Source organism: Dipodomys merriami, unplaced genomic scaffold, assembly GCF_024711535.1.
Source record: "Dipodomys merriami isolate MVZ:Mamm:240054 unplaced genomic scaffold, mDipMer1.0.p SCAF_672, whole genome shotgun sequence".
Lineage (NCBI taxonomy): Eukaryota > Metazoa > Chordata > Mammalia > Rodentia > Heteromyidae > Dipodomys > Dipodomys merriami.
Window position 1 is genome coordinate 225,878 of NW_027206260.1, and position 15,430 is coordinate 241,307.

General features: G+C 52.6%; 2 protein-coding genes across 3 annotated transcripts; one reads left to right on the top strand and one right to left on the bottom strand.

Moving 5' to 3' along the window:
* On the top strand, positions 1–10,113 carry LOC138815835 (ubiquitin-like modifier-activating enzyme 7). Of its 2 annotated transcripts, none has more exons than XM_070005196.1 (24): positions 1–167; positions 251–419; positions 530–664; positions 787–893; positions 1,174–1,264; positions 1,344–1,491; positions 1,685–1,773; positions 1,882–2,028; positions 2,584–2,754; positions 2,924–3,031; positions 3,168–3,248; positions 3,515–3,670; positions 3,761–3,926; positions 4,008–4,213; positions 4,290–4,354; positions 4,444–4,627; positions 4,702–4,776; positions 5,294–5,477; positions 6,406–6,488; positions 6,935–7,027; positions 7,115–7,306; positions 9,179–9,271; positions 9,371–9,471; positions 9,896–10,113. In XM_070005196.1, the coding sequence occupies exons 1-24, from the start codon at positions 112–114 to the stop codon at positions 10,050–10,052; spliced, it is 3,057 nt and encodes a 1,018-aa protein (XP_069861297.1). In that variant the 5' UTR covers positions 1–111; the 3' UTR covers positions 10,053–10,113. The 2 variants fall into 2 exon arrangements, with proteins under 2 accessions (XP_069861297.1, XP_069861298.1); XM_070005197.1 differs by having other exon boundaries at positions 1,359–1,491.
* A 169-nt stretch (positions 10,114–10,282) lies between these two features.
* On the bottom strand, positions 10,283–12,165 carry LOC138815824 (PAK4-inhibitor INKA1-like). The gene is made up of 2 exons (XM_070005173.1): positions 11,932–12,165; positions 10,283–11,128 (listed from the first exon to the last, which is right to left on the bottom strand). The coding sequence occupies exons 1-2, from the start codon at positions 11,980–11,982 to the stop codon at positions 10,325–10,327; spliced, it is 855 nt and encodes a 284-aa protein (XP_069861274.1). The 5' UTR covers positions 11,983–12,165; the 3' UTR covers positions 10,283–10,324.
* Positions 12,166–15,430: the final 3,265 nt, after the last annotated feature.

Genomic DNA, 15,430 nt, shown 5'->3' on the forward strand with positions numbered 1-15,430 from the left:
AAGAGCCAGGGGAAGGGCTGTCACCCGCCCCTTTGGTTTCATTCCTTTAGGTTTTGTACCTTGACACACACAGAGCCCTGGGGGTCTTACTACCAGCACCAAGCTTGAGAAATGGATGTCCCAGAATGCCCTAAGTTGCTGGATGAGGAGCAGTACTCTCGGCAGCTGTGAGTCTTGAAGTGAGGGGTCGGAACTGGGATAGCCCACAGACTTATCTTCACCTGTCCGCCTTCCTATTTCCCATCCACAGGTATGTGCTGGGTCTACCTGCCATGCAGAAGATTCAGGAAGCCAAGGTCCTGCTGTCTGGCTTACAGGGATTAGGGGCTGAGGTGGCCAAGAACCTGGTCCTGATGGGGGTGGGCAGCCTGACACTTCATGATCCCCAGCCCACCTGCTGGTCTGACCTGGCTTCTCAGGTAAGTGTCTTTAGGGAGGCTCTGAGCTCCCAGACTAGAGTCGGAGTGCAGCCAAAGCGCGGGATGGGGGGAGCATCTCTTTACTCAGGATGTGTTGCATCTCTCCTTAGTTTTTCCTCTCAGAGGAGGATTTGGGAAGGAACAGAGCTGAAGTGTCTCATTCACGGCTGACTCAGCTCAATGAAGATGTCCAAGTCTCCATCCATACAGGGGATATTACTGAGGACATCCTTCTAGACTTCCAGGTACCTCCTCCATCTCCTCCGGCTCCCCTTCAGCTTTCCAGGCTAGCCCAGACCCTTATCTCTTGGCCTTCAAAGCAGGAAGGGCTGAGTCTTGGTCCTGCTGATCCGGGTGTTGTTCTCAGGTAGTGGTACTGACTGCCTCAAAACTAGAAGAGCAGCTGAAGGTGGGCAACTTGTGCCACAAACATGGAATCTGCTTTCTGGTGGCTGATACCAGAGGGCTGGTGGGGTAAGAGTGCTTGCTCAGCCTACCATTACTACAGCCAGCAATATTTCCCAATGTTTGACCACCTACTCTAATTAGTTCTGGTACCCTCTACTCAGCCTTCAGCCTGTCCAAGCATCCCCTCCAGTTTTAGTCTCCAGTCTACCCCACCCCTACACACATACACTTTCTAGTTTCCTAGAAGTCCTTTCCCAATTTAGGCCCTATGAACCTGTCTTAGTGCCTCCTACCATTAATTCCAACCTATGAGACAACTCAGTGTCCCGTGCCACATCCTACACAGGCAGGTATTCTGTGACTTCGGTGAGGACTTCATTGTGCAGGAGCTAACAGAGGCTGAAGCCTTGAGAGCTGCCATTCAGGACATCTCCCAGGTAGGAACCAAGATGGTGGGCATTTACTCACTGTCCATTGAAGGGTCCCAGGACCGGTAGAATGCAACCCTGAACCAAGCTACCTATCATCCAGGGATCTCCAGGCATTGTCACTCTGAGAGATAAGGACCATGGACACTCCTTCTGTGACGGGGACTTGGTGATTTTCTCAGACATTAAAGGGATGATTGAGCTCAATGGTCGTTGCCGTGCTATCCGTGTACAGAGTAAGCCAACCCCAATTCAGCCCCAATTTCAATGCCCAAGTCCTCACTGGGGATGAATGAAAGCTGGTCTTTGGGGGTAGGTATTCTCTACACCTTACCAGGGTGCAGCCAAGTCTGGAAGACAGATGTTAAGACAGGAGGGGAACTCCTTGAGTTTAGAGATCGTGACTTACTAGATTGGATTTTCTCCCAGAGGATGGGTCTTTGGAGATTGGAGATACAGCAAGTTTCTCTCGTTATCTAAGTGGTGGGACCATCACTGAAGTCAAGAAATTCAAGATGGTGAGACATGCCAGTGCAAGGGTATCTGAGTTGGGAGCACTTTGGGGAGCTTTGATGGGCCCACTGTCAAGTCACTGGACTTGACTCTGAGCCAAGTGTCACCTTCAGGAGCCCCTGGACATAGCCCTGCTCCAGCCCCGAGTGGTGGCCCAGAATACCCAGGAAGCCCACCGTGCCCACTGCCTACATCAGGCTTTTCGTGCACTGCATGAGTTCCAGCACTTGTATGGCCGGTTTCCCCAGCCCTGGGATCCAGTGAGTAGCCCTATTGCACCATCTCAGCCCCTGTCTTATTGGAGTCTTACATCATGTCAACAATCATTCACAGATCCAAGATGGAATCCATCCCAGGTGGTGTTTCTCAATGAGAGAGAGAGAGAAAGAAAGCTGAAGAAGCAGAGTGCCTGCAGTTAGCTCACACTGTCATCCTAGCTACTCAGGAGGCTTAGATCTGAGGATTACAGTAGGAAGCCAGCCCAGACAGGAAAGTCCATGAGACTCTTATCTCCAATTAATCACCAGAAAGGAGGAAAATGGGAGTTGTAGTTCAAGTGCTAGAGCACTAACCTTGAGCACAAAAGCTCAGAAACACCAAGGGGGCGGGGGCGTAGCCAGGAATCCACTGTCTTACGCTCAAGGCTCAGTTGGAAGCTTCATCCAAACTGGTGAAGCCTTCAGGGTCCTCTATCTGGTACTGTGCATCTCTGGTGGGGCTTTCCCAGGCTGGCAATAGTACCAGGCTATCCCACTTAGACTTCTAGGGAACAGAACTCGGGCTGGGGAGGCTATGACCACGGTCTTACTCAACAGATTGATGCAGAGGCTGTGGTGAGCTTGGCTCAGGCCCTGGAACCACTGAAAGGGACAAATGAAGAGCCATTGGATGAGACTCTACTGCGGATGGTTGCCCTGAGTAGTGCTGGCTATTTGAGTCCCATGGCAGCCTTTCTAGGAGCAGTGACTGCCCAAGAAGTCCTAAAGGTAGGTGCAGGCAGAAAAGGGGGAAAGGGTTGGGAGGGGGTGTGTGTATTAGAGACTACCCAGTACCAGACAGCAGCCCCAGAGTCTTTACTGACCCAGGTGCCGCTTTCAGCTGGAGTCTGAGAGAGTTAGGAAGTGGCAGAAGGCCTCATCCTGCTGGTATCCCTAGGCAATCTCCAGGAAATTCATGCCCCTGGACCAGTGGCTCTACTTTGATGCCCTTGATTGTCTTCCAGAAGATGGGGAGCTTCTTCTCAATCCTGAGGAGTGTGCCCCGGTGAGAGTCTAGAGGAAGGGTGCAAGCCTTATGCAAAATCAGGGCAAAGGGGAAAACAAGTGGAATGATCCCAAAGTCCTGATTCAAACTCATTGAGGAGTCTGTGTCCTTTGACCTCTGTCTGTCTGTTCTATAGAGAGGCTGCCGCTACGATGGACAGATTGCAGTGTTTGGATCTAGTTTTCAGGACAGACTGAGCTGCCAGAATTACCTCTTGGTAAGCTGTGGGGTGAGGATGGGAGGAATATGACAGGTTCCCTTGCTAAAGAATTTTTTTTTTTGCCAGTCCCAGGGCTTGAACTGGGGGGCCTTGGGCACTGTCCCTGAGCTTCTTTGGCTCAAGGCTAGCACTCTATCACTTGAACCACAGTGCTACTTCCTGCTTTATCTGAGGAATCCAACCTAGGGCTTCATGCATGCTAGGCAAGCACTCTACCACTAAGCCACATTCCCAATCCTGGCTAAGGGTACTTCTGCCAGCAGGTGGGTGCTGGTGCCATCGGCTGTGAGATGCTCAAAGGCTTTGCCCTAGTAGGCCTGGGAGCAGGGGGCAGTGGAGGTGTGGCTGTTGCTGACATGGACCATATTGAGCGCTCCAATCTCAGTCGTCAGTTCCTCTTCCGGTCACAGGACATTGGTGTGAGTACTGGCCATTCCCATACTCAGGTAATTGCAGACTTCCTTCTCAGAATGCTCCATACACCTGACATTTTTATCTGTTCTTTCCAGAGGCCTAAGGCAGAAGTCGCTGCAGCAGCTGTCCACGGTCTGAACCCAAACGTACAAGTGACTCCATTCATCCATCCACTCGATCCCACCACAGAGCACATTTACGGAGACCACTTCTTCTCTCATGTGGATGGCGTGGTTGCTGCTGTAGATAGTTTCCAGGCCCGTGAGTGCTTGACTTGGGGCTCATCCTCTTGTCCCAGGCTGTTGGCCAACCTCGCTCCTGACCCTCTTCCCTCCTTGCTAGGATACTACGTGGCTGCTCGATGCACCCACTATCTGAAACCACTGCTGGAAGCAGGCACACAGGGCACCAGGGGCAGTGCTTCAGTGTACATTCCGCATGTAACCGAGACCTATAGTGGTCCTGCCTCAGACCCAACTTCTGAGGATGCCCCCTACCCTATCTGTACTATCCGTTACCTCCCCAGCACGTTCGAGCACACCCTGCAGGTGAGTCCATCCCACCCCAACCAGCCCAGCCCTCAGCTGCTGGTGGGTGCTTCATCTAACATCCAACTGTCCACAGTGGGCTCAGGATAAATTTGAAGGACTCTTCCGATTATCTGCAGAGACCATCAACCACTATCAACAGTAAGCACACCCAACAGAGGTGGATAGGAAATCCAGGGCTCCAAGCACAAAACTCAACCTCACACTTTTCCTCTTCTTCTTCTCTGCAGGGCGGGCACTACCCTCACACACATGGATGGGCAACAGATCCTGATCTCACTACAGCAGGTGCTGGGTATCCTGAGAGTACGCCCGCAGACCTGGCAAGATTGTGTGGTGTGGGCCCTTGACCAATGGCAATTGTGCTTCCATTATGACATCATCCAACTGCGAAAGTGCTTCCCACCTGATAAAGTGAGCGATTAAAGGATGGGATTGCTGAAGGCTCAGGAGGATCAGATTCTGCCCAGCATTCTCTATTTCCCCAGGTGCTTGAGGATGGAACTCAATTCTGGTCAGGATCCAAACAATGTCCTCAGCCCCTGGAATTTGATTCTAGCCAAGTGAGTTGAGGTCCCCTTCAGGAACCCTGAGATAAGAGATGTGTCTCCTCTGAACAGAAGTTCATTTTGCAGAAATACACTACAGATACTGCCAGGCACTGGTGGCTCACGCCTATAATCTTAGCCACTCAGGAGGCTGAGATCTGAGGATCATGGTTCCAAGCCAACCCAGGCAGGAAAGTCTATGAGACTCTTTTCTCCAATTAACCACCAAAAACAAAAAGGCCAAAAGTGCAGCTGTGGCTCAAGTAATAGAGCCTTGAGCACAAAAACTTAGAGACAGAAATCATGTCCTGAGTTCAAAAGCCCCAGGGTCTTTACACACACATACACATATACACACGTGTGCACACATACAATGCACAGATGCTGAGAGCCACATTTGTGCATATGTGGGTGTCCACACTCGTAGTAGTCAGGCATTCAGATACTCAAATGGACAGTAAACTTTAGCTCAGTGCACCCATGCATACTTACTAATAGCCATACCTCTGCCCTGCTCTTGATCTGACTGCAGGACATGCACTTTCTCTATGTGCTGGCAGCTGCTAATTTGTATGCCCAGATGCATGGACTACCTGGCTCATCAGACCAGACTGCACTCAGGGGACTGCTGAAATTGCTGTTACAGGCTGACCCTCAACAAGAGAACCCTATCTTTGCTAGTAAACTAAAGCTGGCTTGGGGACCTGCTGAGTTTGGTGAGGCCCCTGACCCTGCACCCCCCCCCCCATACTGCCACTAAATAACCTGATCCTATCTTCAGCCTGTGAGACAGAGGAAAGATGAGGTAGAGTGTCTTCTATCTAACTTACTACCTTTTAGGGCCTCTTGGCTTGCTTCTCTCTAGCTTTAGCCACATTTTCTGATCCTCAGGAACTCTTGTTCCTGCTGCTTTTATGCCAATCCCAGTTCACTTAGAAAAGTCTTAGGGGAAAAAAAAGTTCGGGAAGCCAGGCACCAGTGGCTTATGCCTATAATCCTAGTTACTCAGGAGGCTGAGATCTAAGGATCATGGTTCAAAGTTAGCCTGGGCAAGAAAGTCCGTGAGCCTCTTATCTCCAATGAACCACCAGAAAACTGGAAGTGGGGCTGTGGCTCAAGTGGTAGAGTGCTTGCCTTGAGCTGAAGAGCTGAGGGACAGTGCCCAGGCCCAGAGTTCAAGACCCACAACTGACAAAAAAAAAAGTTCTGGAAACTGCCTGGCTGTGGCCTCTAGTGAGGACAGTCATGTAGGAGTATGCACATGCAGGTTGGGGCTCCAGGGAGGCTAAGGGAGCTTGATTAGGGGTCACACCAGGTGCCGGTGACCCACATCTGTCAGTCTAGCAACTTAGGAGGCTGAGACTGAGAATTGCGGTTGGAAGTTAGCCCAGGCAGGAAAGTCCTTGCGACTCTTATCTCCAATTAACCACCAGAAAACCAGAAGTGGAGTTGTGGCTCAAGTGGTAGAGCACTAACCTTGAGTGAAAGAGCTCAGGGATAGCGTTCAAGCCCTGAGTTCAAGCCCCAGAACTGGCACCAAAAAAAGTTGGGGGGGGCAGGGGGAAACGTTCCTTGATTTAATACAGGAGTAGTGACATGAAGAGCTCAGGAGATAGGTACTAAGAACACTCTGTCCCATGGCAGGTCCTGAGCAGTTAAAAGAACTACAGAAGGCCCTGGAAGTCTGGAGCAAGGGCCCCCCACTGAAGCCTCTGCTGTTTGACAAGGTGGGATCCTAAATAGGGGCGAAGGAGGCTGGGAATGTAGCTTAGTGATAGAGTGCTGGCCTAGCATGCATGAAGCTCTGGGTTCCATTCCTCGGTACCACATAAAGAGAAAAAGCTGGAAGTGGTGCTGTCGCTCAAGTGGTAGAGTGCTAGCCTTGAGCAAAAGAAGCTCAGGGACAGTGCCCAAGCCCCAGGACTGGAAAAAAAAAAAAACCAACACTAAATAGGGGTGAGGAATTGGACTAGGGAGGTGGTTGGGGTGGTTAGCAGCACTAGCTACTGGAGAAGAAGCAGGTCACCATCCTTGTACCTCAGCCTAACTGGGATGAAGGGGAAGATAATGAACCACATAGAGAGCTGTGCAAAGTCCTTCACAATGGCACACAGTTGGCCCAGGTGAGGGGCACTGCTTCCATGTTAACACGACTATACTTTGGGCCTTGTAGGATGATGACAGTAACTTCCATATGGACTTTCTGACAGCAGCAGCTAATCTGCGATCTCAGAACTATGGGATCCTACCAGCCAGCCGTGCCCAGGTAATCTTACTCCTTGGGAGTTGGGTCTAGAAGCGGAAGGCCAAACCCTAGCCCTTGGGCCTAGACCAAATCCCCTCTCCTTGGCAGAGCAAGCTAATTGTGGGCCAGATTATCCCAGCCATTGCTACCAGTACAGCGGCTGTGGCGGGCCTGCTGGGCCTGGAGCTGTATAAGGTGGTGAGTGGGCCCCGGCCCCTCCATACCTTTCGTCACAGTTATCTATATTTGGCTGAAAACCGCTTCTACCGAAATGTACCTTCTGCCCCAGACATCCAGAAGGTGAGTTCTTAATCCCTTACCCCTGCCTCTACTGGTCTTGGGCTTTCCCCACACCCACCCAGTCAATCAGGTCCCACTCTAGCTGTGGGCTGTCTTACTACCAGACTGTAAGGGAAGTCCTTAAGTCTCCCTCCTGCCACTACCCCCTTTCTGTTAGGAAGCCAGGCTGGGGCCTGTCAGACACAGGAAGCAGCCGTCATCCATTCCTACACACACACACACACACACACACACACACACACACACACACACACACACACACACACACACACACACACACACACACACACACACACACACACACACACACACACTCCTACAGTCCAGGGTCTGGGGGGAGCTTCAGCTTTAACTCATTAGTGGAGCCAGACATTCCCCCACAGACCCCTCCTTCCTAGGCAGGATCCCTAGGAGGGAGATGGAGGAGAGGAAGAGAGAGGGGTAGGAAGGAGAGTCCAAAGTCCCAGCCCCCAGAGAGTCTAGCTTTGCTCTGTAGGATCTGATGGCATGAGCTTACCACCATGGATGTGAGTTTGCAGCCCTATAGGCGCCTGCGTTTATGTCATCGATGTGAATGCACCAGGGTTTGGTCATTCCTGGTGTGTGGCATGGGGACAGCAAACTTGCACATCTGTGTGCCAGATGGGCACACAAGGGTCTTGCTTGGTGTGGGTATTCATGGTTATGTATAGTATGTGCACAAGGATGTCCCTGGGTTGGTGTGTACGTGTGTTCCTGGGAATGCAAGGCTGGGAAGGCCCCCCCCCAGTTGTGTGCCCACACTCTACAATGGTTGGCATTTCCTTGGGGCACAGAATGGGGGTACAGGAAATGCCTTCATCAGAGGAGAGGACAGAGGTCACTGGCTAGTCCTGAGCTTTTGCCCAGTAGCCCTAGGGTCCCTCTGGACACAATACACAGAGTCCCTTTGTGAGATGACTCACCCCCTAACCAGCACACAGACTGCCTTTGTCAATAAAGGAGGAAGGGGCTGAACCCCCATCTTGCCTCTAGCCTAGTCTCAGCTTGACCCCAGTATGATCTCTGAAAGACTGGTAGAGCCCCCTTGTTGGGGACTCTGGCTGTTTATTACCTCTTGTCCTCAGCTCTAGGCGCTGGATCAACAAGACTTTTCAAATGGGAAAATAAATGAGACAGGAAAAGGAGGTCTCTATAAACCGTGTTTCTGCTGGGATCTCAGGGGGTGGGGGGAGCGGGCGTTAGAGTCTGGTGGTCACTGTACGCTTTGTTCATGCATTCATAAGTAGTCTAGGTCCTGGAAGTAAGAGTAGGGAAATAGAATGTGCACCCCCTCCCTCCACACACACTGCCTCCCCCCACTCCCCACCCAAGGTCCCAGAATCTCATTTAAAGAACAAGCACTTTATCGGAGGCTGCCAGCAGCTCTGCTCCAGCTTCCTCAGGAAGCACCACCCCCTTTTAGCGTTCCCCCCACCCCACCCCTCCCCACTGGTTGGTGTGATGGATGTCTGCATCCCTGTACAGGGCCCCATAGTCCCATTTCCTGTGCTGGCCCCAGCCTGGGTTGGAAGGGGGCTGAGATTCTGGGCCCAGATCCCACCTTCAACCAGAGGCTGCACACTGGCCCCCCCCCTGCTTCCTGTCTCCAGTCCAGCTCCTCCTCCCCAGGCAAGGCTGTGTGTGTGTGTGTGTGTGTGTGTGTGTGTGTGTGTGTGTGTGTGTGTGTGTGTGTGTGTGTGTGTGTGTGTGTGTGTGTGTGTGTGTGTGTGTGTGTGTGTGTGTGTGTGTGTGTGTGTGTGTGTGTGTGTGTGTGTAACTGAAACAGAGTTTGCTACTATGTATGAGCAATCTCCCCACTTCTCTCCCCCTGTCCCACATGCCCCCCCTAAGTTTCAAGACATGAAATGGACCCATTGGGATCGCCTGAAAGTGTCAGCTGGGCAGCCAGAGAGGACATTGGAGTCACTGCTGGCCTGTCTCCAGGTGTGACTTGTTTCCCCCCACTCTGCCCCTCCACGACCCCCCCCCCCCAGACCCAGGACAGCCTGGTCCCAGCAGACATCTGCCCTGTTATCTCTCTAGGAACAACATGGGTTGAGGGTGAGGATGCTGCTACATGGCTCAGCAATACTCTATTCTGCAAGATGGGCACCTGAAAAACAGACCCGGAGCCTGGCCCTTAGGTGAGCCTGTAATCGGGGCCCACAGCCATTCTTTTTTACCCAGCCCAACTCTAGGCCCCTCACACCTTCCTGAAGCATTCTTTCACCAAATGGAGCCAGCAAATGGGCTGGGGGGAAGGGGAGGGGGGAACGAAGGCTTCCGGAGCTCAACGGCTTGGTTAGCCCCAGTGGCTCCCCACACTACCCAGCCCCCCACTTCACAGCCCACTCCCAAGAGACTCATGGCTTCCTGCCTCCTGCCCGCCCCGTCAGCTGCTCCTAAAATAGTTTCAGATGTTTCCTGTCTTGAGTTGCTCTTGCTCCTGGTTTGGGCTCCCAAAGACTCCCCAGCCCCGTTGTAGTCTATGCCAGCTGGTCTACTTACTGTCTACCTCTGCTCACCTCCCCAATCTCCCCCTCACCACACTCCCCCCCCCCATGCCAGGGTGACAGAACTGGTTCAGCAGGTGACAAACAAGGTACCTGATCCTGAGGTGCGGGTGCTGGTACTGGAGCTGAGTTGTGAAGGTGAGGAAGACCACATGGCCTTCCCCCCTCTGCACTATGAGCTGCGACCCGACAGCCAACCCCCCAGCATCTAGTTCTATTGACCCCTACATTATGAGCCCATGGCAGGCCCTTAATAAATGCCCATTCAAGGAAGATCTAAGTGGAGAGGATTCCTGATACGACATGGGCTGGTAACGCGCATGCGTATAACATGGACAAGGCCTTGCAAAAGGAGAGCATTCACTCTAGGTTTGCCTGTCTAGATCGTGTGCTTCCTAAGGCCGGGCCAGTGTTCTATGCCTCAGAGGTATGGAACCACCAGTCTAGAAAAAGATCTTTATTGTCCCAGGCTGGAAGGGTAGGGTCAGAGGTAGCTGACGTCATGGCAGATGATGGGTTGGCGGCTCCGGCAGTTCATGAGGGCTGCGAAGCCCGAGACGTCTACAGGCAGCTCAGGTTCTGAGCGAGGTGGGCAGGGCAGTTGCTTGCTGGCCACAGCCGCCCGTCGAGCCCTGGCCAGCCGACGCCGCAGCTGCTCCGAGAGACCAAGCAGGAACTGGGGGGGCCGGGCCCGGACCCGGGGTACACCTCCATCGCTCCCTTCACCTGCTGCTTCAGGCAGTTCCATCCAATTGTGAACCAAATCGGCAAAACAGTTGTCACCCAACACCAGGGGCTGGCGACTTCGACCCCTGTTGAGCAGCGCCGATGTCCAGTCCTCTGCTTCTAGTCCCTGCCAGTGTTCTAGGCAGGCATCTGGCGTGGATTTGGGCCGTGGACGGTGGACGGGTGGCACTCGGGCTGCAGGTACCCGGCTGGGCAGGGGAAGGCCACTGACTGAGAAGCGCTGGCTGGGAGGGGGCCGAGCTGGAGGTGCTGGGCGCTGCAGTACAGATGCTTCTTCTTCTCGCCACGTACTCCCTGATACCTCGGAGAAACCGGAGTCCCAGTCTAAGGTGTGTTCCTTGGGCCCTCCAAAAGCAGCACCCCTGTCTTGTGTTACCACGGCCTCCTCTTCCTCTTCTTCCTCCTCCATACAGCAGACAGAGTCCTCCTCCAAAGTATCTGAGACCCTGAGCTGGTGGCCGGGCTGTACACCTGGGTTGGTTTTGGGGGCTGGCTGGAGAGGGCCAGGCATAGGGGGTGAGCCTGTGTCCCGGCCACACAACTAAAGGAAAGAAAAAGACACAGAAGTTAGAGGGGTATTGTCAGCTCTGCTTGTCTTGCCGGGCCTGTCCTGAGAACAGAGGCACTGGAGGGCTTGCTAGGCCTAGCAGGCTAAGGGGGGAACGAGCCCAGGGCCAGCCACCGGGGAGTTGGCACACGAAGTGTGTGTGGCTCCTCTCCTCTGAGCTGGTGGCAATCCGGCAGGCTGCAGCACGCAAGGTCGGGCAAGTCTTTACCCGCCACCAGGGCAGGCAGGCAGGCAGGATTGCGGGCCTGCATCGGGAAGTAAGTCTTGTTCAGGGTTGGGAAAGCATCCTGTGCTTCTTGGGGGTGGGGGTGGATTACAGATCCCCAAAGTTAGCCTTTCAAAGACGAGAGTGTTTATGAAGAGAGGGAGTGGAGGAAGTGGAGGAGATGGTCACAGAAAGAGCACCAGCATGGCTTGAGGTCCTTGTGTAACACCCTCCATCCGTCCTACCTCTAAAGAAGTCTGCCTAGTCCTCCCTCCCTGCCTCCCCCCAACCCCCAGCATCAAGGCCAGCTGGATGACTGTTACCTGATGCCCACAGAACAGTTCCCAACCGTCCAGAAACCCGACTCGAGCCATCTGGGCCATCTGTACCAGGGCCACCCAGCCCCCACTCTGCTTGGGATGGGCACCCAGGGGGGAATTTAAAAAAAAACAAAAACCTAGCACGCACGCACGCACACGCACACACACACCCCAACTGACTGTTCCAGCCCAGAGGCACCGGGGTACCCCACACAACCCATCTCCCGACCACACCCACTCTCAGGCCTCACCAATTCCCAGCGGAGCTGGCTCAGAAAGCTGTCAAACCGAGCACTGTGCATGTCGATGCCCGAGCCCCCTTCCTCCAGCGCCTGCCAGCTCTTCTATGACATCCCCAAAGGAAAGAACGGGGCGGGGGGCACCGAGGAGGGCTGGGCTGGCCGACCAGCGGCGCCCTCACCCACCCTCCTCCTCCTCCTCCTTCTCCTCCACCACCTCCTCTTCCTTGCTTTCTGTAGCTCCCTGCCTGAGGCCGCCCCAACATCTGGCAGCTGCGCCCCGCCCCTGGTGCCTTAGCCAATAGAGGCGGGACGGGATGAAAGGCCCTCCCTCCCCTCCCACCCCCTATCCGGGCTGGGGAGGGGGGTGGTGACTTGGGCATCTCTTCCCCACTTGACATCCGCTTTGCAGGGTGAAGCCTAGCTGTGACTGGAAGCTAGACAAAAGACAAAAAACAACCCTCCAACTTCAGATCACACACACACACACACACACACACACACACACACACACACACACACACACACACCTCTCCCCCACGAAACTCCTAGGTTTAGCTAATCTTGCTACATGACTCCAGGATCAGTCGGCTCCATCCACTTGGCCTCAGTTTACCCATTTGTACCCTTCTCCCTGGAAGGGTCGGTTTGTTCTGCACCCATGCTGTGGGCAAGAATGCCAGACTGACCTGAAGATGTTGTAGATCATTGGGAGGGGTGGGGGGGGGAGGAAGGGGATGGGAAGGTTTGAACTCATGACCCAGGTCAGGCTGGCCTCGAAAAGCCCTTAGGAAGTGATAGCACCGGGTTGATCCCTTCTGAGTACTCCAGAGCGCTGGACTTCCTAGCATTGGATGGCAAGGAAAGGGCTGCCCCCAGCCAAGTTAGTCTGGACCGCCCTCTAGTGGGGAGAAACCTCAAGCCCAGCTGGGACACGCTGCATCACTATTTGTCAAGCATCATGCCGAGACTCAGATTGGTTTGCAGGAGTAGGGGGAGAGCAATGTGCTCTCTCTCTCTCTCTCTCTCTCTCTCTCTCTCTCTCTCTCTCTCTCTCTCTCTCTCTCTCTCTCTCTCTCCCTCCTCCTTCCCCCCCCTCCCCCCCCTCCTAAGTCTAGCAATCTACTTACTTGAGCCACAGAACTAGCTTTTTTCTGTTTATGTGGTGCTGAGGAATTGAACTCAGGGCCTCATGCATGCAAATGCAAGCACTCTACCATTGAGCCACCTTCCCAGCCTGGAGATAGAGCTTTTTAGAAGAAATATCTTCAGGATGTGGCCTGATTAACCACCATGAGAACATGCTAGAAAAAGGGGTCATTGCAAAGACTAGGAGCAACAGTGACAAACATAAAGAAGGATGTATGTAGCCAAACGCTGGTACCTTGTGCCTTGTGCCTGGTAATCCTAATTAGTCAGAAGGCTGAGATACAAGGATCGCAGGTCAAAGCCAGCCAGGACAGGAAAGTCTTGAGATTCTTTTACTATCATCATTATTATTATTATTACTTAGTTGGTCATAGGGCTTGTACTCTGGACCTGGGCACTGTCCCTCAGCTCTTCAGTTCAAGGCTAGAGCTCTACCATTTGTGCCACAGCACCACTTCTGGTTTTCTGGTGGTTTATTGGAGATCAGAGTCTCCTGGACTTCCCTGCCCAGGCTGGCTTTGAACTGAGATCCTCAGCCTCCTGAGTAGCTAGGATTATAGGCGTGAGCTACCAGCTCCTAGCTTGGTCTTGAGATTCTTATCTCCAATTAACCAGCAAAAAGCTGGGAATGGAACTATGGATCAAGTAATACAGAAAAAAAAAAGCTCAGGGACAGTGTCCAGACCTTTAGGTAAAGCTCCAGGATCAGCACTGGAAGGAAAAAAAAATAGGAACCAAAGGCAGCAAACATCAATCTCTATAGAGAGGGGGGAAGATTGAAAATAAACTATGGCTTCATAGCTGGGTACAGTGGCATATGCCTGTAGTTATAGTCCCTAAAGGGGCCAAGGCAGCAGAATTGCTTAAGCCCAGGAATTTGAAGGCTAACTTGGGCAACATAACAAGACCCCATCACAAATCCAAACCCAGCCAAAAGCGACTAATGGTTTTTAACAGTGTACAGGTCTCTGAAGTTCCTATCCAAGGGCAGTTTTGTGGAAAGTGGGACAAACTTGACTAGTAGGGGTAGAGAAGAGGAGTAAGAGATGAAGAACTGGGGGGCACAAGCCAAGAAAAGTAGAAAAACTAACATGATGAGGCTAGTGGTATACTCTTGTAATCCCAGCACATGGAGGCCAAGGCTCAATCAATGTTAAAATCTTCAGGCACCTGTGCAGCTGTGACCTGGATTAAGATACAGTATCTCTCTAGGAAGCCACTTTGTACCTCTTCCAGTTGTTATTCCCACAGGTAACCACCACTTTTTATTTCTACCATCAAGGATCCCTTTTGCTTGTTGAATGCAGACAAGAAGGGGGGGAGGGAGAGAAGGAGAGAGGGAGAGAGGGAGAGTGTGTGTGTGCAGTGCTGGGTCTTGGACTCAGAGCCTAGGCACTGTCTATTAGTTTTTTCACTCAAGATCTGACACTCTATAACTTGGGCCATTTCCTGGCTTTTTGCTGGTTAATTGAAGATAAGAGCCTCAGAGTCTTTCTTGCCTGGGCTGGCTTCAAGCTTCGATCCTCAGATCTCAGCCTCCTGAATAGCTAGGATTACAGGTGTGAGCCACTGGCACCTAGTTGTATGAAGACAATTTTAAGAGATTTCCTTCCCTCCCTCCCTCCTTCCCTCCCTCCCTTCCTTCCTTCCTTCCTTCCTTCCTTCCTTCCTTCCTTCCTTCCTTCCTTCCTTCCTTCCTTTCTCTCTACTGGGATTTAAACTCAAGACCTTGCACATGTTAGGCAAACACTCTACCACTTGAGCCACAAGCCCAGCCCATCTTGCTTTCTTTTTCTCGTGTTTTTGCTCAGAGGCTAGCCTCAGACTATGATCCACCTACCTGTACCTCCTGGTAGCTGAGATGACAGGTGTGAACTGCTACTGCCTGGATTATGGGTTGAGATAGGGTCTCAGGAACTGTTTGCCCAGGTGGCCTCAAATTCAAATCCTCCAGATCTCCTCCTTCCTAGCAGCTGGAATTGTAGCCATGAACATGATGTCTGGCATTGGAGAGACTTTCTTGGTGGTTAGGTGTGAATTTGTAGTTGGGGGCGGGGGGGGGGGCGGTGGAGAGGGACGTGGCTGCAGTTCAGATTCTGTGGTCTTAGGTCTAATTTTCCTAGATGCTATGCTTGCCCTGACTCCAAGGACAGGGTGATCAGTTTCTCCATCTGTAGTTTGATCCTCCTCCTATTACATCCCCTTAGGGTTGTAGTAATGAATGGAGTAATTCACTGGGAGCGGTGGAAAATGGGATTTTTCTAGGCCTGTGGATGCCTGCCAGAGGTCTAGAGCTCAGTCATCACGAATGGGTTGGGCTGAAGTCTGGCAGTCTTGCCTGCCTAGCTGTGTTTAAGCAACT

Excerpts from the sequence above, each read along its gene's own strand:
- LOC138815824 (XM_070005173.1), bottom strand. The coding sequence starts at position 11,982 with ATGCACAGTGCTCGGTTTGACAGCTTTCTGAGCCAGCTCCGCTGGGAA. Across the intron at positions 11,129-11,931 it reads GCCAGCTCCGCTGGGAATTG|TTGTGTGGCCGGGACACAGG; the intron begins GTGAGGCCTGAG and ends TCTTTCCTTTAG.
- LOC138815835 (XM_070005196.1), top strand. The coding sequence starts at position 112 with ATGGATGTCCCAGAATGCCCTAAGTTGCTGGATGAGGAGCAGTACTCT. Across the intron at positions 3,927-4,007 it reads TGTAGATAGTTTCCAGGCCC|GATACTACGTGGCTGCTCGA; the intron begins GTGAGTGCTTGA and ends CCTCCTTGCTAG. Across the intron at positions 5,478-6,405 it reads TTGGGGACCTGCTGAGTTTG|GTCCTGAGCAGTTAAAAGAA; the intron begins GTGAGGCCCCTG and ends GTCCCATGGCAG.